Source organism: Macaca mulatta, chromosome 3 (assembly GCF_049350105.2).
Source record: "Macaca mulatta isolate MMU2019108-1 chromosome 3, T2T-MMU8v2.0, whole genome shotgun sequence".
NCBI classification, from domain to species: domain Eukaryota; kingdom Metazoa; phylum Chordata; class Mammalia; order Primates; family Cercopithecidae; genus Macaca; species Macaca mulatta.
This window is the reverse complement of record NC_133408.1, coordinates 21,875,562-21,900,800: the sequence shown is the minus strand read 5'-3', so window position 1 is coordinate 21,900,800 and position 25,239 is coordinate 21,875,562. Positions and strand designations below refer to the sequence as shown.

Here is a 25,239-nt window from a genome sequence, read left to right as displayed (position 1 = left end):
TTTGGCGCTTCTTTAATTTAAATAGTACCAGTTCTACCAAAGTTGTTAATTACCTAAATGGAATCATTACTGAGTTTTCCAAAAGTTTAAGCAATGCAGCTAGTCATGCCTGTATCTATTTTGGCGCTTCTTTAATTTAAATAGTACCAGTTCTACCAAAGGTACTATCAAAACATTTTGATCAAAAATAAAATACAGAGGTTCTTATTCCCTTCATTTCCACACCAAATCACACATGGGGCACAGTTGTCTCCTTTAAGATATAAATACTTTTATCCCAATCACATTCACCCCATGCACACTCCCAGTCACACATTTACATGTACATATAAATGCAAACAAAAATACAACACAGAGAGAGCTCAGTGGAAGACAGATGATAGACGTAAGTTAGGCTATACAATGAAGAGGGGAGAAAGAAATTTCGGCAGCAAAAAAAGCTGATCATCTGTGGCCATGGCAACCCCTTTACACCAAAATCCTTTCTTGAGACCTGCATGGTGACTGCTCCCACCACATCACAGCCCAGCTAAAAGGAGCAAGCAAATCCCAGCTACTTGGGAGGCTGCAGCAGGAGGATAACGTGAGGCCAGAAGTTCAAGACCAGCCTGGGCACCATAGCCACCCTATCTCTCAAAAAATAAAAATAAATTAGCCAGGTGTGGTGGTGGGTGCCTGTAGTCCCAGCTACTTGGTAGGCTGAGGCTAGGAGTTTCAGTAAGCTATGAGAGTACTACTACACTCCAGCCTGGGCAACAGAGCCAGACCCCCATCTCTAAAATTAAATTAAAGGAGAAACCACACTAGTAACAATGCACTGAGGTCTGGCCACCTTAATACACTCTGGTCTGGCTACCTTCTGCCAGAAAATAATCTAGTACCCTAAACAAAGCCAGATTCAAGCAAGCCCCAGGTAGGACAATCTGTGCACTATACTGCCAATCTTGCAATACTCATAGTACCCTCCAGAGCTAAAGGGACAGTGAATAAACAATAAGGTGCCAGATAAAGAACCTCTGGGAAATTCAGGGACTTCTGCGCCCACCACATCTGGCTAATTCATTTTTATTTTTTGAGAGATGGGGTGGCTATGGTGCCTAGGCTGGTCTTGAACTTCTGCCCTCAAGCTCTCCTCCTGCTTCAGCCTCCCAAGTAGCTGGGATTTGCTCGCTTCTTTTAGCTACGGCTGTGATGTGGTGGGAGCAGTCACCATGCAGATCTCAAGAAAGGATTTTGGTATAAAGGGATTGCCACGGCCGCAGATGATCAGAAGTAATGACAACATCCTGTCTCCTGCACCAGTTCTTCCACACAGCTCAAGTAAAAGGGTCAAAACTGTAACCTTATTCTGTTACTTACGCATGGCACAACTGTAGGGAGTTGAAATGTTTTTATTCATCACGAAGACAGTACCGGGGTCAGTTTTCCCAACATGCTTAACTTCTATCTTCTCAGTTCGGGGAGTTAATGATAACTGCCTGGCTTTCTCTTTATTAAAGAGGTCATTCCGCATTTCTGTCAATTCTGTCGGCGACAGCTGAGAAGCTGGAGATGTTGCTATAAATCCTGTGAAGAAGTTACAATAAATATGAAGACTGAAAAAAATGATTAACATACTGCCAAAACTGCGCTCAGAGGTAAAATTAAACCGATTTGTAATATTAACAAACACCAGCGGAAGAAACAGAGCTGGCCCAGATATGTGTCTCTACTTTTAAATCTGGCTCTTTCACATCAGATGGCTATTTCCCACCAATTTCCTCTGTCGTGTTTCCAATCAGTGCTTTACAATAAGGGGCAAAAAGTAACCAGGAAACGGAGTCAAAACTGGACTAGAGTCATTGGGAAGGTGAAGAAAGTGGTCGGTTTGAAAAGGTCTGAAGGAAAAGAATAAAATTTCAGGAAACTAAAGGTCCCATACCAAAACTATCAATATCCAGAATGAGAAACGCTGAGTTTATTTCCCAAAAGCCAAATCACGGGACTGCCAAGGCAAGTCCGAGTACTCCCAGGGAAGACATGGACAGATGTGCACGGAACGTGCGTTGCTTCCCAGAGGCGGCCCAAGCTCCTCCCGCGGCCTGACCCTGACCCCTGCACTTGCCCCTGTCCTTCTCCAGCCCCTGGTTCCCATACATTTGTCCTCCCAGGCTGTGCAAGGCCGAACGCCGCGGCGGGACTGAGAAACCCTCCTCCTTCCTCTGCCCCGCTGGACGTCCCCGGCCCCGCCTCAGGTCCAATCCAGACAGACAACACTTTCTAGGCCTCCTCCCTGTCCCCATGGCCTCTGAAACTCACTCCAGCTGATCCCCAAACCGGATGCGACCCGCCAGAGCCGCAGCGCCCGGACACCCATGGTCAGCGCCTCCATAGCAGCGATGAGAACCGTCGCGCGCAAGTCCTTCTTCGCCCTCCTCCCCCGGAAACGGAGCGCGCACTCGGAGTTCCGCAGGACAGTTCTGTTCCGGACCCAGCACTCAGACTGCGGACGGCCACCAGGGGGCGTTAGGCCTCGCTGGGGATTCCGGGGCTGAGACCCCGAGATTCGGAGCCGGGCGCGTTACCTGTGCTCGATACCTGGGTGCTGTCACCGACCGAGAGGTGCAGGGCCCCCAGAGCGGTCGGCCTGCCTGCCACCCACCACGGAGGCTCTGCAGGGAAACAGAGTCCCACAGGCGTCGTTGCCCTCCGCCTTCCGGCCTCTGCAGGTTCGATTCCGGCCACCCAGGTGAAGCGCTTGCTTCCCTAAAAGAATATATGTATTTGGCGGGGGGGGCGGGGAATGGGGAAGGCGTCTTCTGTTTTGTCAGCGATGACATCTTCTAGCGCGTGTCTCAACTTTCAATTGTGCCGGGTAGGTTCTTAGTTCGGCTGGAGTGGGTCTGCACCCCGTTCTCCTCTTAGCCATGGTAATAGAGGCCTCGAGACATGTCGCCTTGACTTTGGAGAAGACGTTGTAATTCGTAAGAGCTCTACAAATTTTCTAGTTTAGTTTATGTAGTACAGGATGTATAGGAGAAGGCATCCCGGGGCAGAATTTTTGTCTCTAGTCCACTGATGTATCCCAAGCGCGCAGAACAGAGCACAGCTCACAGTCAGCGCTCAACAGATGTTTCTTAAATGAATGAATGAATGAATGCCCTTGCAGGCAAAACTCAGCGCATTGTCTAATTCCTCTGTCCTACCAGGACGTGAGTGTTATTTGAAGTAAGCACTCCGTAGGTACAGGATGGAAATGTTTTCACTTACAGTAGGTTAATATTGTGGCTTTACTTAAGAGTGTCAAATTCAGCCTTTCCCCCACTCTGTCCTTTGCCTTGCAATTGGAATGCGCCACCACCAGGTGGAAGTGCCGTCTAAGGTACAAATATGACCCTGCGCCACGATAGACTGACTCTGTCCTTGGCCCACATGTTACACTCACAACCACTGCGCCAGGAAAGTATAAGTATCTTCACTTTTTCAAACGGGAAATTAAGTGACGGAGCTTGGATTTACATCCAGGCTACATTTTACCAGGCTATATTTCATTTAAGATCCTAATTCAAACCACGAAATGTACATATATACATATAGGGTTGGGGAGTGGGTGTATCTTTTACTTCCTCAAATTTGCATACGATTCCCATGAAAGCTCTCTGTTTCGTCGGCCTTTTAGAGCCTGTACCCATTTAACCTTACCTAGAAACACTCTAGTGCCCTTAGAACATCTTAGAGCCACGTTGAAGCAAAGCCTCTGAACATAAACTTAAGCAAGTTTGATCATAAACCCATTGGAGGCAGGTAATTGGAGTTCACCAGTATGAGAAATTAACCTAGTTGAAAGGTTGTCACTAGTGATAATGGCCAAAAAATACTATGTACCAATCAGAGGGCTGGGTTTATTAATTTTCACAACCTACCCAAGCAATTGGCATAAAAATCTTCATTTTCCAGGAAAAAAAGTTCAGGTTTTAAGAGTTCGAGAGACATGCCCAAGGTAAATCTTAGGCCAAGAATTGCCCCCAAATATTTTCTTACTCTGAATCCCCTCTCTTGCCTTCTTTATCAACCAGCTCCCCAAATCTTAGTCTCACTCTGTCAGTGTCTCTGCCAAATAAAAAGAATCAAGTCTGTGACAGTAAATATCTAAGATAAGCCTGGATTGTTACTGTGCCAGAAAGCCTATAACTAACTATAAAATACAGACAAACAGAAACATGTTAAAAAGGACGGGGTACCAAACTCAAAGGGGCTCCCGTTGTCCAAATTTGGGAGAGTTTGCATAACACAAAGAATAATGCTGAAATTTTATGACGTGTACACTAAAAATTAATGAATCCGTAATGATACTCAAGAATAAATAAGTGTGGAAAGAATGAAGGGAGTTTTCTGTACCAAAACAATGCCAGATAATAAAAGTCGTATGAATAATAGAATAGGGAAAAGCACCATTCTGCATCTACCAATGTAACCATTGGTACAGGAAGGGATCATCAATAGATGCTAAAACCAATAGAGAAAGTTTGTTGAGGATCAATATATTCACATAGTCTCTAAGTATCACCTCACAAATTACTGACAAAATACAAATGGATAAATGAAACTTTTCAAAGGAGAAATCTGGTGGATATCATCGTCAAGTGGTCAAACGTATCGTCACCCAAAATGAGACAATCTGACTTTATTTGTGCTTCTTGGTTGTGATATAAACAATATAATCTATGTAGTATTCCTCACATAAATATTTAACCTGAATCTAAAGAATTATGAGGAAATCAGGTATATCCAAAAAGTGATATAGTCTACAAAACAACTGACCTAAACTCTTCAAAAATGTAATGTATGAAAGATGAACCCAAAAAAGTCAAGAAACTGTTGTATCCCTTGTAAGTTGGATTCCTAGGTATTTTATTCTCTTTGAAGCAATTGTGAATGGAAGTGGGAAAACCTAGGTAGTACCATTCAGGACATAGGCATGGGCAAAGACTTCATGTCTAAAACACCAAAAGCAACGGCAGCAAAAGCCAAAATTGACAAATGGGATCTAATTAAACTAAAGAGCTTCTGCACAGCAAAAGAAACTACCATCAGAGTGAACAGGCAACCTACAGAATGGGAGAAAATTTTTGCAATCTACTCATCTGACAAAGGGCTAATATCCAGAACCTACAAAGAACTCAAACAAATTTACAAGAAAAAAACAAACAACCCCATCAAAAAGTGGGCAAAGGATATGAACAGACATTTCTCAAAAGAAGACATTCATACAGCCAACAGACACATGAAAAAATGCTCATCATCACTGGCCATCAGAGAAATGCAAATCAAAACCACAATGAGATACCATCTCACACCAGTTAGAATGGCGATCATTAAAAAGTCAGGAAACAACAGGTGCTGGAGAGGATGTGGAGAAATAGGAACACTTTTACACTCTTGGTGGGATTGTAAACTAGTTCAACCATTATGGAAAACAGTATGGCGATTCCTCAAGGATCTAGAACTAGATGTACCATATGACCCAGCCATCCCATTACTGGGTATATACCCAAAGGATTATAAATTATGCTGCTATAAACACACATGCACACATATGTTTATTGCGGCACTATTCACAATAGCAAAGACTTGGAATCAACCCAAATGTCCATCAGTGACAGACTGGATTAAGAAAATGTGGCACATATACACCATGGAATACTATGCAGCCATAAAAAAGGATGAGTTTGTGTCCTTTGTAGGGACATGGATGCAGCTGGAAACCATCATTCTTAGCAAACTATCACAAGAACAGAAAACCAAACACCGCATGTTCTCACTCATAGGTGGGAACTGAACAATGAGATCACTTGGACTCAGGAAGGGGAACATCACACACCGGGGCCTATCCTGGGGAGCGGGGAGCGGGGAGGAATTGCATTGGGAGTTATACCTGATGTAAATGACAAGTTGATGGGTGCTGACGAGTTGATGGGTGCAGCACACCAACATGGCACAAGTATACATATGTAACAAACCTGCACGTTATGCACATGTACCCTAGAACTTAAAGTATAATAATAATAAATAAGTTAAAATAAATAAATAAATAGATTCGGAGGGAAAAAAAAAAGAAACTGTTGTAAATTAAAGGAGACTAAATAGATCTACATTTATTATCAGTGCATGGTCCTTGCTTGGATTTTGGATCAGGAAAAAAGTTTACGAAGAATGTTACTGTGACAGAGAAACTTGAACATAAACTATATACTAAATAATATATCAATGTTATATTTCTTGGATATGATCATAGTGTCATGGTCATATAGGAAATAATCCTCGTTCTTACGATATATATATTAAAATATCTAGGAACCAAATATCACTATGCCTATAACTAACTCTCAAATGTTTCAGCAAAAATAGGGAGCTCCATACTGAGGGAGGGAACAAGACAAATTTAGCAAATGTGGCAAAATGTTAACAATTAGGGGGCCGGGCGCGGTGGCTCAAGCCTGTAATCCCAGCACTTTGGGAGGCTGAGACGGGCGGATCACGAGGTCAGGAGATCGAGACCATCCTGGCTGACATGGTGAAACCTCGTCTCTACTTTAAAAATACAAAAAACTAGCCGGGCGAGGTGGCGGGCGCCTATAGTCCCAGCTACTCGGGAGGCTGAGGCAGGAGAATGGCGTGAACCCGGGAGGCGGAGCTTGCAGTGAGCTGAGATCCGGCCACTGCACTCCAGCCTGGGCGGCAGAGCGAGACTCTGTCTCAACAACAACAAAAAAAAATGTTAACAATTAGAGAATCTAAGTGAGGGTGTTAGTTGAACTACTCCTTCAACTTTATTCTGAAAAGTTTCAACGTTAAAACTTTGGAGAATAACTTCAGTGGTTTTCAACCATGAAAGTTTATTTTGCTTATGTTGTCTGTCAGTGACAGCAGCCACCAGCCAATCGTGGCTCTGCAGCTTTATTCCAGAATTCAGGCTGTAGAAGCAGCCCCTACTTGGTCTTGTGCTTCTTGTGGCAGAGGGAAAAGAGTGCAGTAACCACCTTGTGCACTGGCTCTTAAGAGCTTCTGTTCAGACTCACCTATGTCTCAGCCACACAGTCCCCTGGCCCCAGCAAGTCCCATGGTCAAGACCAATGTCAATCAGGTAGGATGCCTCCTGCAGGGAGCCAGTAGATGAAGTTATGTACTTCACATTCAAGGAGGAATGCAAATCACTAGAATCAAGATTGAATAATAAAGCCAGGTTTCATGGCTCACTCTTATAATCCCAGCACTGTAGAGCAACCGAAGTGAGCAGATCCCTTGAGCTCAGGAGATGGAGACCAGTCTGGATAACATGGCAAAACCCCGTCTCTACAAAAAAGTACAAAAAAATCAGCTGGGTGTGGTGGTACTTGGGAGGCTGAGGTGGGAGAATCACCTGAGCCCAGGAAGTCGAGGCTGTAGTGAGCTGTGATTGCATCACTCCATTCCAGCCTGGATGACAGAGTGAGACCCTGTTCCAAAAAAAAAAATCCAGTGACACAGTAATTTTCCCAAGATCACAAAGATGATCTGGGGCTCAGTCTCAGATCTGGCTGTCTCCAAACCCTATACTTTCTTTGTTCTCAAATTCATATGCTTTTTAAATCCAAATATTTGGTTTCACATTTTCAAATCATTATACATTTACTTGTTGGGAAATTTTGTCTTTTAATTTAAAGCTTCCTAATGAAAAGTTTCACTCTCAGTTCTTTTTTTGATTCACAAGTTCTTACCAAAACCCCACACAGCATACCATTGTTGAGAGTTCTCAATGCCTCTATCAGCTACCCCATTCAATATATATCCTTATGTTCCTCCTACTGACCCAACATGCAAGATACCAAACATGTGGTTCTGTGCCTCGCAGAGCTGTCCTTTTAATCAGTTTGTGTTAGTCCAGGTACTCTGAAGAACAGATACCAAGACAAAGTTAAGTATGCAAGGAATTTGTTAGGAGAGATGCTTGTAAGGGAAAAGGGGAAGGTGGCCAGGTAAGGCTGACCCCATGTGAAGAACAGAAGGAAGGAAAATTGAGTGAACACATTCTTGACCACCAGTGGGGTCTAATGAAGTTTCAGCAAGATCATCAGGTGAATCCCCAAAGCCAAAGTGGGCATGCCTCAGTGTCCCCACTGCACTCAGTCTGGCTGGGAGCAGCCACTGGGAAGCAGGAAGCATGTCTGCCTCAAAGCAAACATGTTGATATTTCAGAGCTCAGCAGCTGGGGCCCTGGGTCAGTTACACTGCCTGTAATTGAAGGTCTAGGAAGCATATAAACTAAGCTGTATTTTGGGATTCAAATAATTGCATAAGCACTTGACATGCATTTTACATGTCTGCATAATAAAAACACATTTGTATCAATTATCTTACATCAGGGCTGAACACCCTCTACTTCCACCTGAGGACAAATTGCTGTGAAATAACAAGAGATGAATAGGCAGGTGCAACCCACGGCTTTTTTTTTTTTTTTTCTCTTGATGTGTGATGTCTTGAGGCTAAATGGTACCTTTATTTCAACATCATTCCTTATCAACTCCTTTGTGAGCTGAGGGGGCAATGGGGTGTGTGTGTGTGTGTGTGTGCTCGCACACGCGTGCACATGGGGGTAGGGGGTGATGGTGAGAGGGTTCTGGAAAAATGAAAGGCAGATGAATACAAAGATATATACATAGTCCACTCCTTCAGCTATCATTTCTTCTCAAACCATCTCTTTTTATCAGATATTTCCTAATAGTAAGGGGCGAACCAAGGATACACATCACAGATAGACTTTCTTGTACAAAATATTTTTGTTTCTTTCACAGAAAATTATAATGTATATACATATATGTATATTCATGAATTGTGTTAAGAAAATAATTTTTATGTTTCCAACCCTCATTAATAAGTACTAAATAATGTTTATTTAAAATGATGATATGGTAAGTGTTGAAAATTATAAATATACAACTTGAAGAGATAGTACAGATCATAATTCCACTCCCCTCTTTTGATAGATAGAGAAGATGAATCACAGAAAGGCTAGTATTTGGCTCAAGGCCATACAAAATACTAGTATAGCATCTGGGGTCATTGGAAACGCCAGAGAATGCAGAAAATGCCAGGACTCCTGAAACTAGCAAGTGGTCCTTAAAATGCTCTGAATTGGCCTGGCGCAGTGGCTCACGCCTGTAATCCCAGCACTTTGGGAGGCCGAGACGGGCGGATCATGAGGTCAGTAGATCAAGACCATCCTGGCTAACACGGTGAAACCCTGTCTCTACTAAAAATATAAAAAAAAAAAATTAAATTAATAAAAAATAAAATTAGCCGGGCGTGGTGGCAGGCACCTCTAGTCGCAGCTCCTCGGGAGGCTGAGGCAGGAGAATGGCGGGAACCCGGGAGGCAGAGCTTTCAGTGAGCCGACATCACACCACTGCACTCCAGCCTGAGCGACAGAGCGAGACTCTGTCTCAAAACAAAAAAAGAAAAAGCAAAAGGAAAAAAAATGCTCTGAATCATCCCACCCTGCAGCAGTCGCACCAAATCCTTCATTTCATAGCTTTGTGAACACTGCAAGAATTTGGCTCCCATTCTTAGAAAGTCAAAGATGTACTAATCCCTCAAACACATGTTAATATGGATTTTCTTTGATGAAAAGGAACAAATACATTCTTCAAAAGTAAACTTCTCCCTAGTCCCTCATCCTATTTCAGAGCAAGAAAGCCTATTAGACTAACAGCAAGCTCATTTAGAGTCTTTTAGGGGTGGGGGCTGCTCATGGTTCCTTGGGAGTAGAGTTAGAGTTGATTAAGGTAACGCTCTTTTGGTCAAACAAGATACTTTCCTTCAAAACCCCTTCCCCTTAATTATACGTAATTTTTTTTCTACTCCTTCATTGTTTGAAATTCCCAGCTTGGCCTGCCTTATTCCGCGTCCCTTAGCGTTGACACTTACCTGCCTTCCCTCCCCTCCCCACCATCCAATCTTGACCTATCCTGGGAAGAAGACACAAAATGGGTCCTGATCACCCAAAAGCCACCTACACCCACTGACCAACTCCTGAAATGTGGTATAGTGAGGGAGAAAAGCCTAGGTTTGATCCCAGCTCTCCCCTTTGTAGCCGTATGACCTAAATCAAGTTGAATTATAATTTACTTAATCATACTCTCTCTCTCTCTCTCTCCTCTCTCTGATGTACACTTAGGATATTTATAATATTTTGCTGCAGTGAGCATCTGTCTATGTAATATCTGTGCACTGGTGTAAGTATTTCTTCAGGAAAGGTTCCTAGCAATGGAACTGCTTGGTCAAGGTTCCATGCATATGACATTTTGATAGAGACTGCCGAAATGTCCATCATAGCCATTACCACACAAGACACAGCGGAAAGATGTTTCTTTTAGATAACAGTTGTGAATATTTTCCTGGTGGTAAAAGGCGACACCTTCATCCATCTTTGCATTTGTGACTGAAGTCCAGAGTCACACCCTCTAATCTTGCACCTTTTCTGTTTCATATTCAAGACCTTGTCAAACCTATCCTGGTACTTATCTACTGGGGTCATCACAGAAAATGCAAACCCAGAGCCCATAATTTCAACTTCTTGTCAATCTCTCATCCAAAGGGCTGGATTTTATCTCTAAATCCTGTTATTACCTTTTCCACCACACAATTGCATATCTTTAATTAGAATGAGTTGATCTAGCTGGACCTTTCTTAGTACTTTCCTCTTGATTCCCTGTCTCCTAATTGTTTTTACATTTTTTATTGTTGTTCTACATTACACAAAAATATAGTCTCCCTATCAAAATTCAAACATTAAGTATATTTAGGGAGTAAAGCATAAAAGTCTTCCTTCTTAATCTTTTTGTACTATCTATATGTCTATAGCTATATCTCAAACATTCTTTTGTAATCCATTATTTAACATCTAACTGCTCCATAATGATGGCATTTGGGTTGCTCAAATAAATCCCCAAATAGAAGTGGTAAGGCAATGAAATATAAGGACAAGAAGAATAAGGAAAAAATAACTCCCTGAACAATTCTCTCTGTGACAACTGTGGGAGTATTTTGATAACTGTTGGCAACAGGACACTGCATGTGATGTGGGGAAGGAAACCTTGGCATTCAAACAAGCAAATGGTTTGGCGACAGTTTATTAAATTTCTGCCATGCTTGCAAATGCCAGTAGCAATTTCTCAGACTGCAGAATTGCTATATGTGACAGGTTTGAGACTGTTTCACAATCGTCATCAAATAATTCATCCTTCAAAATTAAAAATTATATGAACTCTTTGAATAATTGTCACTTCTAAAACAAATGTTCTACTGGAGTTTATGGATTTCACTCGTGCATTTTGAACGCTTCTCTGCCATACAATGAGGATAAGCAAAGCATCCAGGTAACATTATATGTAATTTAGTCTTACCAGGAGATTTCTATCAGACTATTAAATCTTCTTCAGACAAAAATAGTCCCTGTTTCTTCTTACATTTATAGCTGTAAATGCCTACCTTTTAAAAGACTTTAACATTACACTTTAAGGAGATAGAATAAGAAGAGAAAACTAAATCCAAAGTTGTGGAAGAAAGGAAATTATATAGATTCAAGCAAAAACCAATGAAATAGAGACTAGGTAAACAATACAGAAAATCCAAACAAAAAGTCGATTTTTTGAGAAGTTAAACAAAATTGACAACCCTTTAGCTACTGACAAAGAAAAGAGAAAATATAAATTATTAAAAATCAGGAATGAAACAGACCATATTATGACCAATCTTACAGAAATAAAAAGGATTATAAGGAATACTATGAACAACTATATGCCAACAAATTAGATAGCTTAGATGAAATGGGCAAATTCCTAGAAAGACACAATTACCAAAAATGTAGTGAAAGAAATAAAAAATCTGAATAGGCTTACACGAAATAAAGAGCTCAAATTAGTCATTTCAAAATGTTCCATCAGTAAAAGACCAGGTCCAGATGGCTTTAGTGATGAGATCTGCAAAACATTCAAAGGAGAATTAATACCAGTTCTTTACAAACTCTTTCAAAAGGTGGAAAAAGGGGGAGCATTTTCTAACTCACTTTATGATGCCAGAATTAGAATTACCCTGACACCAAAACCAAAGAAATCACGAGAGAACAGAACAAAGTAAAACTATAGACCAATAGCCCTTAGGAATATAGAAGCAAAAATTCCTCAACAAAATACCAGCAAACTTAACCCAGCAACATATAAAAATGTTTTCACATATCAGTATAATCAATGTGTAACATACTATATAATAGAATAAAGAACAGAAACTACATGATCATCTAAATAAATACAGAAAAGGTATTTTACAACATCCAATACTCTTTCATGATTAAAAAAATGCTCAATAAATTATGAATAGAAGGGAAATTGCTCAACCTAATAAACATTCAACAAACTAGGAAGAGGCATGAAAAGCAGTAAGATGACCCACATCATTAACCTCAGGGAAATGTACATAAAAGCAAAATGAGATACTACTTTATACCCACTAGAGTGGCTATAATTAAAGAGGCCGATATTCACAAGTATTAGTGAGGAGGTAGATATATTGGAGCCCTCACACCCTGCCTGTGGGAATGCAAAGTAGTACGGCTGATTTAGAAAACAGGCTGGCATTTCCTCAAAATGTTGAACATGGAGTTATCATGTAACCTAGCAATTCAATTTATACATAAATACCAAGAGAGTCTAGGTAGAGTGGCTCATACCTTTAGTTCCAACACTTTGGGAGGCTGAGGCAGGAGGATCACTTGAGCCCAGAAGTTTGAGACCAGCCTGGGCAACATGGTGAGATGCTGTCTCTTAAAAAAGAAAAAAAGAAACCAAGAGAAATGAAAATGTGTGTCCATACTAAAAATGGTGCATGAATATTCATAGCAGTATTAGTCACAGTAGCCAAAAAGTGGAAACCAATCAACTGTCCATCAACTGATGGATGGGAAACAAAATGTGGTATGTCCATACAATGGAATATTACACACACACACAAAAGAATGAAGTACTGATATATGCTACAACATGGATGAATCTAGAAAATATTATGTTAGCCGGGCGCGGTGGCTCAAGCCTGTAATCCCAGCACTTTGAGAGGCCGAGACGGGCGGATCACGAGGTCAGGAGTTCGAGACCATCCTGGCTAACACGGTGAAACCCCATCTCTACTAAAAAATACAAAAAACTAGCCGGGCGAGGTGGTGGGCGCCTGTAGTCCTGGCTACTCGGGAGGCTGAGGCAGGAGAATGGCGTAAAAACCCGGGAGGCGGAGCTTGCAGTGAGCTGAGATCCGGCCACTGCACTCCACCCTGGGCGACATAGCGAGACTCCGTCTTAAAAAAAAAAAAAAAAAAAAGAAAATATTATGTTAAATGAAAGAAGTCCACCACAAAAAATATGTGTTGTATGATTTCATTTCCATTAAATGTATAGAATAGGGAAAGCTATAGAGACAGAAAGTAGATATGTAATTGATTAGGACTGGAGAAGTAGGCTGGGAAATGGGGAGTGACTGCTAATGGGTATTAGCTTTCTTCTAGGAGGGACTAAAATGTTCTAAAACTAGATGCAGTGATGGTTGCAGATTCCTGTAAATATATTAAACAATATTGAATTTATTTATACTTTAAATGGGTGAATTGTATGGTATGTGAATTATATCTCAATAAAGCTGTTAAGAAAATTTCTGACCTGTCTGGCTGGCCTTCTGAGTGGATGCCTAATTCCTAGTCCATTAATCATGACGCTTGCCTCTTCCCATCAATCTTGACATACCTGGGGAGAAGACACAGCTGAGTTCTGACCACCTAAAACTAGCTGAATGCAACCATCAGGAACTGCCTCTGAGTGTCTAATATAACATAGGCTCCAGAGCCAAGCTGCCTACATGCAAATCCCCGCTCTCCACTTCTTGGCCTTGTAACTTTGGGCAAGTTTATTTCCACTTCATGCTTCCAAATAATCATATGAAAAATTGCATTAATAGTATTACCTGCTTCATAGTATTTGGGGATGACTAAAGCACTTAATGCATAGAAGGCATTTAGCAATGTCAGGTCATTCAATAAAACAGGTTATTGCTACTGAAACTAGCCTCTTCATACCCTGGAGGCTGATTCTAGCCCAGGTTTTTGGATGACTTTTTACTCTACTTCACATGGGAATGACGGAAGTCACCTTCGCTAGACTCCTTAATGCAGCAACAGGCACTAGACTACTTTGCTATGCCATGAATTGGCAGCACAGCCATTTGGGCATGGGAAGCAGATTAGCACATAGCCATAGTTAAATGGAATTTTGTGTGTTTTTTAATTTTACAATTCTCTGAATCAAGTGTGTATCAACTAAAGGGACTCTTATTACCTCATTCTTAGAAAAACAACTGTATCATGGTTTACCAGAGAAACAAACCAAAAGATCATATGGATTTCGATGATATAGATGTAATAAATCTATAATAGATTTATTATAAGGAAATGGCTCATGCAATTATGGAGTCTGAGAAGTCCTACAATCTGCAGTTGACAAGCTGGAGACCCAGCAAAGGAGATGATATAGTTCCAGTCTACATATGAAGACTGACAACCAGGGGACTGACGGTGTAAGTTCCAGTCTGAAGGCAGAAAACCAATGTCTGTGCTCAAGCAGTCAGGCAGACAGAGTGACTTGTCCTTTCCTCTAATTTTGTTCTAGTCATGACCTCAATGGATGAGATGGTGCTCACCCACACTGGGGAAAGCAATCTGTTTTACTCAGTCAACTGATTCAAATATTCATCTCTTCCAGAAACAGCCTCACAGACACACCCAGAAATAGTGTTTAATCAGATATCTGGGCACCCATGACCCAGTCAAATTGACACATAAAATAAACTATCACAGGTCTACCCCTTGTCAACTTGGCATCCATACACTTCTCCTTAACCCATACTTAATCTTCAAATAAAAACATTAACAAGGTTGTAGTTCCACCTAACATGATTCAACCATTCTGTGTACAACTGAAAATACACTAACTCCTTCCACAGAAGAGATGACATCCTTGAGTGGTGCTTATTCTTCTTGATATCCCAAAACTTAAATATTAAGATGTAGAAGTAACAATACTTAAGTACTAGAAAGTCAAGTCATTATTCTTATATTACATGATAAGGGAATGAGAGAAAAGCAAACAATGATATATGATATGTACATGTACACATATACACATATGGATATGTATGTGTATATATACAACAAAATATTTATAATAAAATAAGGAGGAAACCATGATAATCATGGTCCTCATTTCTGTAACAGTCACATAGCCATAGTTGGTATTTATAACTACCTTCCTCCACTACCCCATCTATAGTCTCTTGCCTTTGGCAATCACCTCAGGTGGTACTTTACCTTGTAGAGTGACTCAAATCTTCATTCCTAAAGGATCTAGGCTGTAGTTTGTCCTGCACAGGTTGGGTTATTATAGTTTTCTTTTTTTAATAATTTTTATTTTTTTGTAGGGATGGGGTCTAGCTATGTTGCCCAGACTGGTCTTGAACTCCTGGCCTCCAGTGATCCTCCCACCTTGGCCTCCTAAAATGCTGGGATTACAGACATGAGTCACTGCTTCTGGCCTGTTGTTGCAGTTTTCCATTGGCTGTAATCACAAGGTATGGTAATACTAAGAGACACTCTGAGGGATCTCCTTTATTCCAGAGACGCTCTTTATTACCTTCATTGTGGAGTAGTAGTCCAATTTCCCCTCAATAGTCAGCACCAGTCACCCCACCCAGCATGGTAGTTCCCTTCTTTGCCTGTTGATTCAGAGTATGAGGAGCCCAAAGTGGCCAAGTGGCAATCTTAACTTCCAATTCAATGGAATTGTTGTGTCTCCAGGGGAAGCATTCCTCCCTCCGGAACTAAGACCTTCAGGCCAGTGGGCCACGTGGTTGCAGGAACAGGAAGCAAACATTTTGCTAGTGGGTCACTAAGGATAATAGTGAGACGTGCCAATTCTATTTCCACCCCTTGATTCTTGAACTTATGAATCTTAACTATGGGCAAAGCAGCACAATATATTGGACACCAATTCAGAGGATATACAGCCTTCTAGGAAGCCTTGCCCAAGCCCTGCAAGGTATTATTACCTATTGTCACTGATGCTGTAACTGAGTCTTCAAAAGGCACTGTTCTATTTAGCCAGCTACTTCAGGATAGTAGGGAATGTGGTAAGACCAGCAAGGTCCGTATACCTGGGCCCATGGCCGCATATCTCTTGCTATGAATTGAGTTCCTTAATCAGAAGCAATGCTGTATGGAATACCATGATGGTGCATAAGGCATTCTGTAAATCTGTGGATAGTAGTTTTGGCAGAAGTGTTGCAAGCATTGAAGGCCAGTCTGTGTCTAGAGTAAGTATCTATTCTGGTATGAAAAAATGGTCCTCCTTCCAAGATAGAAGCAGTGCAATGTAATCAATCTGCACCAGGTAGCTGGCTGATCACCCCAGGGAATGGTAGACTCAGTGTTGATCTTTGCTGCAGGCAGATTAAGCAGTCAGTGGTGGTCATAGCCAGGTTGGCCTTGGTGACTGGAAATCTATGTTTCTGAGCCCCTGCATAACCTCCATTCCTGCCACCATGGCCACTTCATTCATGAGCCTATTGGGTGATAACATAGGTGACAGGGAAAAGAGACCAACCTGATATCCACAGAATAGGTCATTCTATCCCCTTGGTTATTAAAATCCTCTTCTGAAGTCACCCTCTGGTGAGCGTTCACATGAGACACACATATCTTCACAATTTTTGCCCATTCAGAGAGGTCTCTCCATATGCCTCTTTTTCAAATTACCTGGTCACCAATTTTCTAATCACTTCCAAGTCCCTTGGAAGTCTAGCCATCTGGTCTAGCCATCCAGCCAGACCATTGGCCACAGACCATGAATCAGTACATAACCCCATGTCTGGACATTTCTCTTTCCAAGCAAAGTGAACAACCAGTGCACTGCTCAAAGCTATGCCTACTGGGATTACTGGGATGATTTCTTTTCACCGCTGTCCTTCAGGGATGGCCCAGAGAGGGGCTGTGGTGTTGCAGTGCTTTTTTTTTTATTGAGACAGTGTCTTGCTTTGTCACACAGGCTGGAGTATAGTGGAGCAATCCTACCTCACTGCATCCTCAACCTTCTGAGTTCAAGCAATCCTCCCACCTAAGCCTCCTAAGTAGCTGGGACTACAAGTGTGTTCCATCATGCCTGGCTAATTTTTTATTTTTGTAGAGATGGGGTCTTGCTATGTTGCCCAGGCTGGTCTCCAACTTCTGGGCTCAAGCGATCCTCTCATCTTGGCCTCCCAAAGTGCTGGGTCCCTCCCATTTTTAGGTGGTGCTTGCATATCATGCAGAATCCTTTGTAAACCAGGCCTGAGTTTTCTCTTCCCCTGTCACCTGATTCTGGGGAAGTTTCAATGAGACCACAGGTGCAGGCTGGGAGAGAGAAGGCAATATAGCAGGAGTGGGGACCATGCACATTTGGGTCACTTCTTCACGTAACTTACTTGTACCTTCAAGTCCTGCACAGGTCTGATCATGTGTATACCACTTTCATTTAACAACTGAGTGCTGCTCTGCACACCCAATGTTATTGCTTTGTGGGTCCAATAACACTCCGCTTATAATGGGCCACTCAGGTCACAGGGTAACAATGGTCCATGGTTAAGTATTCAGTCTCTACTAAGGTCCAGTAGCAGGCCAAAAGCTGTTTCTCAAAAGGAAATTAGTTATCTGCAAAGGATGACAGAGCTTTGCATTAAAATCCTAAGGGCCTTCACTTTGATTCACCTTTAAAGGTCTGAAAAGGCTCCAATGAGCATCTCTATCTACCTCTGACACTTCAAGTACCATTGGATCTGGGGGTCATAGGGTCTATGTGGCAGAGAAGCTTGCACGGAGCCTGGACCTGCTGCAGAGCCTTTTCTCATTCTAGGCCCTACTCAAAACCAGCAGCTTTTTGGGGTGGTGGGAATGGGTCCTGAGGAGAATCAGCATTGTCTTACCTGGCAACAGCCTTGGTGGGGACAGGGGCGCATTCTAGTTTTCTCTAGAAATGTAGATTTAATGCCCTCAGAAGGGAATATAAAGAAATGCATTTATAAAGAAATGCAGTGAACATTATAAACGTTAAAAAAAAAAAAAAAAAGGCAGGGAGTGTGTTTGCAATTCCAGTTTTCAACTTTTCACTTACTTACAATCTGATTGCCGTTTGTGCAATTTGGGTGAGTTTCCCTGTTGGTAGAAATCATCTCTGATAACCATGGTGGATTTTATGCTCATTCCTTTCCTCTGCAATCTAAAATATTTTGACACCAGAAGGCCCTGAAGGTACAAGTAAGTTGCATGAAAATCAACATAGTGTGCTCTTACATGAATAAAAAATTTCCATCATTCTGTCAATGAGAATTTGAGAATCTAGGTGGTGATATATAACACATGCCCCAAATGTTGATCACTGATTATATAATTTACAAACAGGCTGGCTGGCTAATTTGTACTTGCTCTAGTTTCATGACACTCTATAATAGTTTAGAGCAGTGATTCGCAAGCTTTTTTCATTATATCCCCCACCCAAGTAACATTTTTAGACCTTTTCCTAATCTCCCCCATGACATTTTAATGCAATTGATCAATGATATATGTGTTTATGTACTGTATGTGTATCTGTGTTTTATAGATTAAAAGAGTAAGCTTTTTCTTCAACCCTCAACAGAATAATTTTCTTTCCCTTGTGAAAATATTGCCCCCGCTTGAGAATGCAGAGCCCAAAATAGGTATTCAGATTTTATGCAGTAAGAAAATGTAGGATGAACAATCTTCCTCAAATGCGGTTCTTCTTTGCAGCTTGTTATTTTCAGTAGCAGAAAAGGAGGTAGCTATTTTATTACATTTGAATATTGCCTTGCTGTTCCATGTGGTCCATGAATCACCATCACCTGGGAGATTGCTAGAAATGCAGGATCCCAGCCTCACCTCGTCCTGCTGAATCCGGATCTGCATTTTGAAAAGACTCTTTGTTGATTCCGATGCACCCTGGAGCCTGAGAAGCCCTGGTTGAGAGTTCAGTCCCCTACTCAGTTGGGAAACACTAAGTGTCACTAAGTGTGAATAGAAAAAAATAGGCATAGGCCCTAAAACCAAAGTTTATGTCCCCCCATCCCTTTCTCTCAAGTCCTCACTAATACCCCAAGTTTCTTTCTTAAAAGTCATCAATATTACTTTTCCAACTTAGACCTGAGTGTATTTTGTTCGCGTGTGTGAGAAAGGTTAATTTTATTTACTTCTCCTAAGCAAGCCAATGAAAGTCCCCATGGAGTTTCACCCTGCTAGCTCCTCTGCTTCTTTCCTTGTGCTCTTCTATTCTAAACAGCAGGGGCCTTAGACTCAGTTGGACAGAGCAAGATAAAAACAAGAAAGAACACAAATTTCTGTTTTTCTCTCCAATAAACTGACCTTTCAACTCTCAGTCAAGACCTCTTTAAAGTTAAACTTATTTTAATAGTGATCATTTCTCTTGGATTAAGTGAATAAGTGAACCCAGGAACACAATCAAGAGATTTTCTCTATTTTACTATTTTGAAGAGCCAGCAAGTTAGTGCAGGGGAAAAGGGTATATAATTAACTCAATATACTTGGGCCCCTTATTTATGAAGATGAGGTTAACTTATTAATTCTTTTATGTATGTGAAATTTTGAAATATGTGTAAAATAGGTGTGAAACATTTCAACCATACAGAAAACCAGGAAAAAATAGTGTAACGAATTCTAGATACCCACATCTAGTACTATGGTCTGAATGTTTGTGTTCCCCAAAAATTCAGATGTTGAAACCTAATCTCCAATGTGCTGGTACCAGGAGATGGGACCTCAGGGAGGTGATTAGGTCATAAGGCTAGGGCCCTCATGAATGGGATTAGAGTTCATGTAAAAGAGCCAGAGGGAACTCTCTCCCCTTCCATGGTGTAAGGACTCAGTGAGAGGCATTATCTTTGAATCAGAAAATGGGCCCTCACAAGACACGGCATCTGCTGGCAACACCTTCCTCTTGGACTTCCCAACCTCTAGAACTGTGAGAAATGCATTCCCATTGTTTATAAGCCACCCAGTTTGTGGTATTTCCTTATAGCAACCTGAACAAACTACAGCACATGGGTTAGCAATTTGCCACATTTTGCTGCTGCTTTATTTTTCTGAAGTATTTTAATACAAATTATGGATAGTATGACATTTCACCTCTAATTCTACAGTGTGTATGTTTTTTTTAAAAAGTAACTTTTTTATCATAAAAGATGAATTTTAATTAACTAAAACTGTTGAGTTTAAAACTGCAGGGATTTCCAGTAGTGAAAAGCTTCCATTATTCTTCCTATTGCTTTTTCTCCTACTAGCAAAGGTCAAGAAAAGAGCTTGAACCTGCTAGAATTGTTCCAAGTACCAGCTGAGGCTTTATTCTTTGGTGTTTCCAGAAAAGCCTTGACAGCAGAAAGCTAAATTCTCTTTCATCTTAAACCATTGATAAACTGTGGTCAAATTGGGCCAAAAGCCAAATCCTTCCTCACTGAAAAAATGCTGTGGAAAGATTTCACTAAATAACAGTAGCTCTTTCTTAACTAAGAATCTCAGTTAATATTTTGGTGCTTTTAAATGCAGAAAGAGGGAAGGGAGGATAGAAAAAGTGATAAAAGGAGAATCAGAAGAGAAAGGAGAAAATAAATAGATGATCTTATGAACCCCAATTTATATCCCCCAATCAAGACATCTCTTTCTTCTATCTCTCTATAGCCCTTTCTATTCTAACATTATCTACCCACTACAATAAAATTAGGTATACTTTAGGCCCGATGTAGTGGCTCACTCCTGTAATCCCAACACTTTGGGAGGCCGAGGCGGGTGGATCACTTGAGGTCAGGAGTTTGAGACCAGCCTGGGGAACATGGTGAAACCCCATCTCTACTAAAAATACAAAAAAAAATTAGCCAGACATGGTGGTGCGCTCCTGTAATCCCAGCTATTCAGGAGGCTGAGGCACAAGAATCGCTTGAACCTGGGAGGTGGAGGCTACAGTGAGCCAAGATCACGCCACTGCACTCCAGCCTAGGCCACAGAGCAAGACTCTGTCTCAAAATAATAATAATTATTATTATACTTTAAACAGAGACAGAGAGAAAATGTGTTTCAATTCAGTGGCTGGGGGCAGTAGAGAAAAAATATCTGTAGTAGTTGAGTCCAGGTCGCTTATCATTTTGACGTCTTTCCAGCACTAATATGTGGTTTTGTTATTAGAGGAATTGCTTAATCTGGCTGGGCGCGGTGACTCACACCGGTAATCCCAGCATTTTGGGAGGCCAAGGCGGGCGGATCGCTTAAGGCGAGGAATTCGAGACTAGTCTGGCCAACATAGTGAAACCCCGTCTTTACTAAAAATACAAACATCAGCTGGGTGTGGTGGCACATGCCTGTAATCCCAGCTACTCAGGAGGCTGAGGCAGAAGAATCACTTGAATCCAGGAGGTGGAGCTTGCAGTGAGCTGAGATCGCGCCACTGCAGCCTGGGAGACAGAGAGACTCCGTCTCAAAAAAAAAAAAAAAAATTGCTTAATTCGGCTGGGCACAGTGCAGTGACTCACGCCTGTAATCCCAGCATTTGGGGAGGCCAAGGCAGGCAGATCACTTAAGACCAGGAATTTAAGACTAGTCTGGCCAAATGGTGAAACCCTGTCTCTACTAAAAATGCAAAAATTTGTCAGGCATGGTGGTGCATGCCTGTAATCCCAGCTACTCAGGAGGCTGAGGCACAAGAATAGCTTGAACCTGGGAGGTGGAGGTTGCAGTGAGCTCAGATCCTGCCACTGCACACTGCACTCCAGCCTGGGAGACAGAGTGACATTCTGTCCCAAAAAAAAAAAAAAAAAAATTTAAATTGCTTAATCTTTGTTTCTGAATTTGCAGACTCAAACATAAGAGCAGTGTAGTTTTCTATTTGCAAATGCCTTTAAGATCACATATCTCAGTCCCATTTTCTGTATACAAGGAACCAAAGTTCCAGAGGTGGCTTCTCAGAGACTGGGTCTGAGGGAAAAGCTCTTTGCTTCTGGAATGGCCAGTATATCTCTACCTTTGGTTTTTAGTGCTCCAGGATGTTGAGTCCCTATCCTAGGAAGGAATAACAAGGATGGTCACTTCCGCCACAGGCCCTCACCCTACATCCTGCTTGTTAAACATCATCCACCCCAAGGGGGACTTTCAAAGCCTCTGCTGGTCCCCGCCATTGTGTGCCCTGGCTCCAAGCCAACAGACAAGCATTTGAACTTCTGTCTCTGTGATGACGCCTAGCTTCAGGGAATCAACAACCTGGCCTTCTTTATAATGCTAAGCTTCAAGGAAGAAAATATCTGGCAAAACTGGTCCCATTCCCAGGAGCACTCCCATCTATAAGGTACAAGGCCAGCCTTATCATTCTGTGAAACCAGGAAGCATTTTAAAGGCTGTGATATGAGAAAATAACTCCTTTCTTGACTTCTCCAGAGAAACAGAAATCTTGGCTAGTAGGGTAGACAGAATGTTGTCACTGTCACTTAACAGAATATCAGTTATGAAACTAAACATTAATCTGCAGCTATTCCAGTAAGCTACTTTTCATTAGGGCCTAAAAGAGCATTCCAGAAAGACTAAAACCATCCACCTGGCTTAAAGGGGGCAGATCCAAGAACGCAGCGGAATTTCTAAATCTTTGGAAGTGAAAATGCATCATTCTGTTTCTTGTACATCCAATTTTCATTGCAGCAAGGGAGATTCAGTTTATCCATGATCTCTGACATCTTCTCAAAGATTTCTAAAGAGGAAAGACTGCAACTGATGCTGTTATTTTAGGTACATAATTCCATCATCATTAAGAATTTGATTAGCAAAAATATATATAAATGTTGACAGCTATTCATTAGAGAAAAAAATGTGTTCAGGATACATAGTAAACACCAAATAAATCATAAGCAGCCTGTTGTTGCTACATGCAATCTTATTTATCTGTCTTAAGTTGGAGTACCTAATAAATTCTGTACTTTGAAAGAATGTCCTAAGGCCTAGATCAAAGAAAAAGGGGGGGCTACAATGGATTTAATCTTTCTTTTCTTTCTGTACTCCAGGACAAATTCACAAAAATACAAAGGATTATTTTGAAATTGTGTTTTTCCTTGTTGGCACAGTGGGAGAAATATTCTCTTGGCAAATAGGCAAAGTAATAGAATCAGCTACTAAAAACTGAAGTATTACTGTTGCCAATTTGGCCCCATGAATTAAACACTTTAAAAATGGCCTGACTTTTTTACTAAGTACCCTGAAGAAATAATTAGACGAGGGTATAAATGTATAGGAATGTGCCTCACAGATTTAAAATGTTAAAAAAAAATCAAAATGACCTGAAAGTAAATAAAATATGGGTTTGTTCAACAAGTTATTTTATATATATATATCCCTGCTGTCAAGGCAATGGTGCCATAAGGACTGATGTTGCTGTAGATTGGTTAACTTGGAAAGATGGTTGTAAGAATGAAGGTAACATGGCAGAGCTGTAGAGTAAAGCCTTCAGATACAGATAGACCTGGAATCATGTCCTTGTTCTGCTGTTGGCCAACTGGATGATCTGGAAATTTTATCTCACTCCGACCTTCATTTCTTTCATGTGAAGAATCAAAGTTGATAATGAAAATAGAACCCTTGGCAATGAGATTGGCATATTGAGATACTGAAGCTTAAAAGGTACCATTGGCTTAAAAAGGATATTGTTAAGTTTTAAAAACTTATGTATGTTATATAATCATACCCTTGTCAAATGATATATGGATTTATATATTCATCCAGTAGCCAAATATTTACTGAGCATTTATTAACAGACAAGCACTTTGTTAGGCAAAGAGACTATATAATAACAATAAGCCAAAAGTGACACAGACTTTGCCTTCAAAGAGTCCTGCTCATGACTGATTGTGATCAATTAAGTGTAAAACCCCAGCTATAACACTAGAGAGGAAGGGGATAATGACAGCTTGCAAGAGTGGGGTTGGATCCAACTGGGAAGGGCAGGGAAGTTTCCTAAAGAAATGGCAGCTGAGCAGAGGCAGAGGGATGAGTAGCCTTTGACTAGATGAGATGGATAGAAATGAGGAGCCGTGCACGTAACAGTTAGGTACATTGAATCTAGAGTCAGCCAGGTGTGCTTCCAAAGCTCGCTCCACCACTGTCTTGGTTAGTTCAGGCTGCTGTTACAGAATACCATAGATTGAGTGGCTTAAACAACAAACATTTATTTCTCACAGGCGTGGGGGCTGGGAAGTCCAAGATTATACCATAGATAGAATACCATAGATTGAGTGGCTTAAACAACAAATATTTATTTCTCACAGTTGTGGCAGCTGGAAAGTCCAAAATTAATGTACTGGCAAATTTGGTGCCTGTGAGGGTCTGTCCTCTGGTTGATAGATGGCCATCTTCTCATTGTATCCATTTTCCCCTTGAGACAGAGTCTCGCTCTATTGACCAGGCTGGAATGCAGTGGCACGCTCACAGCTCACTGCAGCCTCAACCTTCCAGGTTCAAGACATCCTCCCACCCCAGCCTCCCTAATAGCTGTAACTACAGGCACGCACCACCATGCCTGACTAATTTTTTGTAGAGAGGGCATTTCACCATGTTGCCCAAGCTGGTTTCCAGCTCCTGGGCTCAAGCAATCTGCCTGCCTTGGCCTCCGAAAGTACGAGGGTGACAGGCATGAGCCACTGTGCCTGGCATATAAGCAGAGAGAGGAAGCAAGCTCTGTGTCTCTTCTCGTAAGGGCACTAATCCCATTCATAAGTGCTCCCCCATCGTGACCTAATCACCTTCCAAAGGCCCTACATCCTACTGCCATCACTTTGTGGGTTAGGATTTCAACACATCAATTTTGGGGGGGACACATTCAGTCAATAACAACTACCCACAAGCTGTTACCACTCTGGGCCTGTTGCTCAACTTCTCTGTCCCAATGACCTCACCTGTAAAATGGAAATAATAGTTTTCCTTATTCAATATGATTATGAGGATTCAATTCTTAAAAGACACTATGAAAAAAGCTTAGCCTAGTGCCTAATTCATAGCAATTGCTTAGTAAATGTTAGATAATACTAAAGAAATAAAAGAATGAAGAA

General features: G+C 41.4%; 1 protein-coding gene across 16 annotated transcripts in view; it reads right to left on the bottom strand.

Moving 5' to 3' along the window:
- MRPL39 (mitochondrial ribosomal protein L39) overlaps positions 1-2,377 on the bottom strand; it is a 239,861-nt gene extending 237,484 nt beyond the window's left edge. For all 16 annotated transcript variants that reach the window (XM_077995881.1, XM_077995876.1, XM_015133078.3 and 13 more), the window contains exons 1-2: positions 2,299-2,377; positions 1,360-1,566 (exon numbers count right to left, since the gene is read on the bottom strand). In XM_077995881.1, coding sequence (XP_077852007.1) covers positions 1,360-1,566; positions 2,299-2,371 — 280 coding nt within the window. In that variant the 5' untranslated portion in view covers positions 2,372-2,377. The remainder of the gene's footprint in view (positions 1-1,359; positions 1,567-2,298) is intronic.
- Between the last annotated feature and the right edge of the window lie 22,862 nt (positions 2,378-25,239).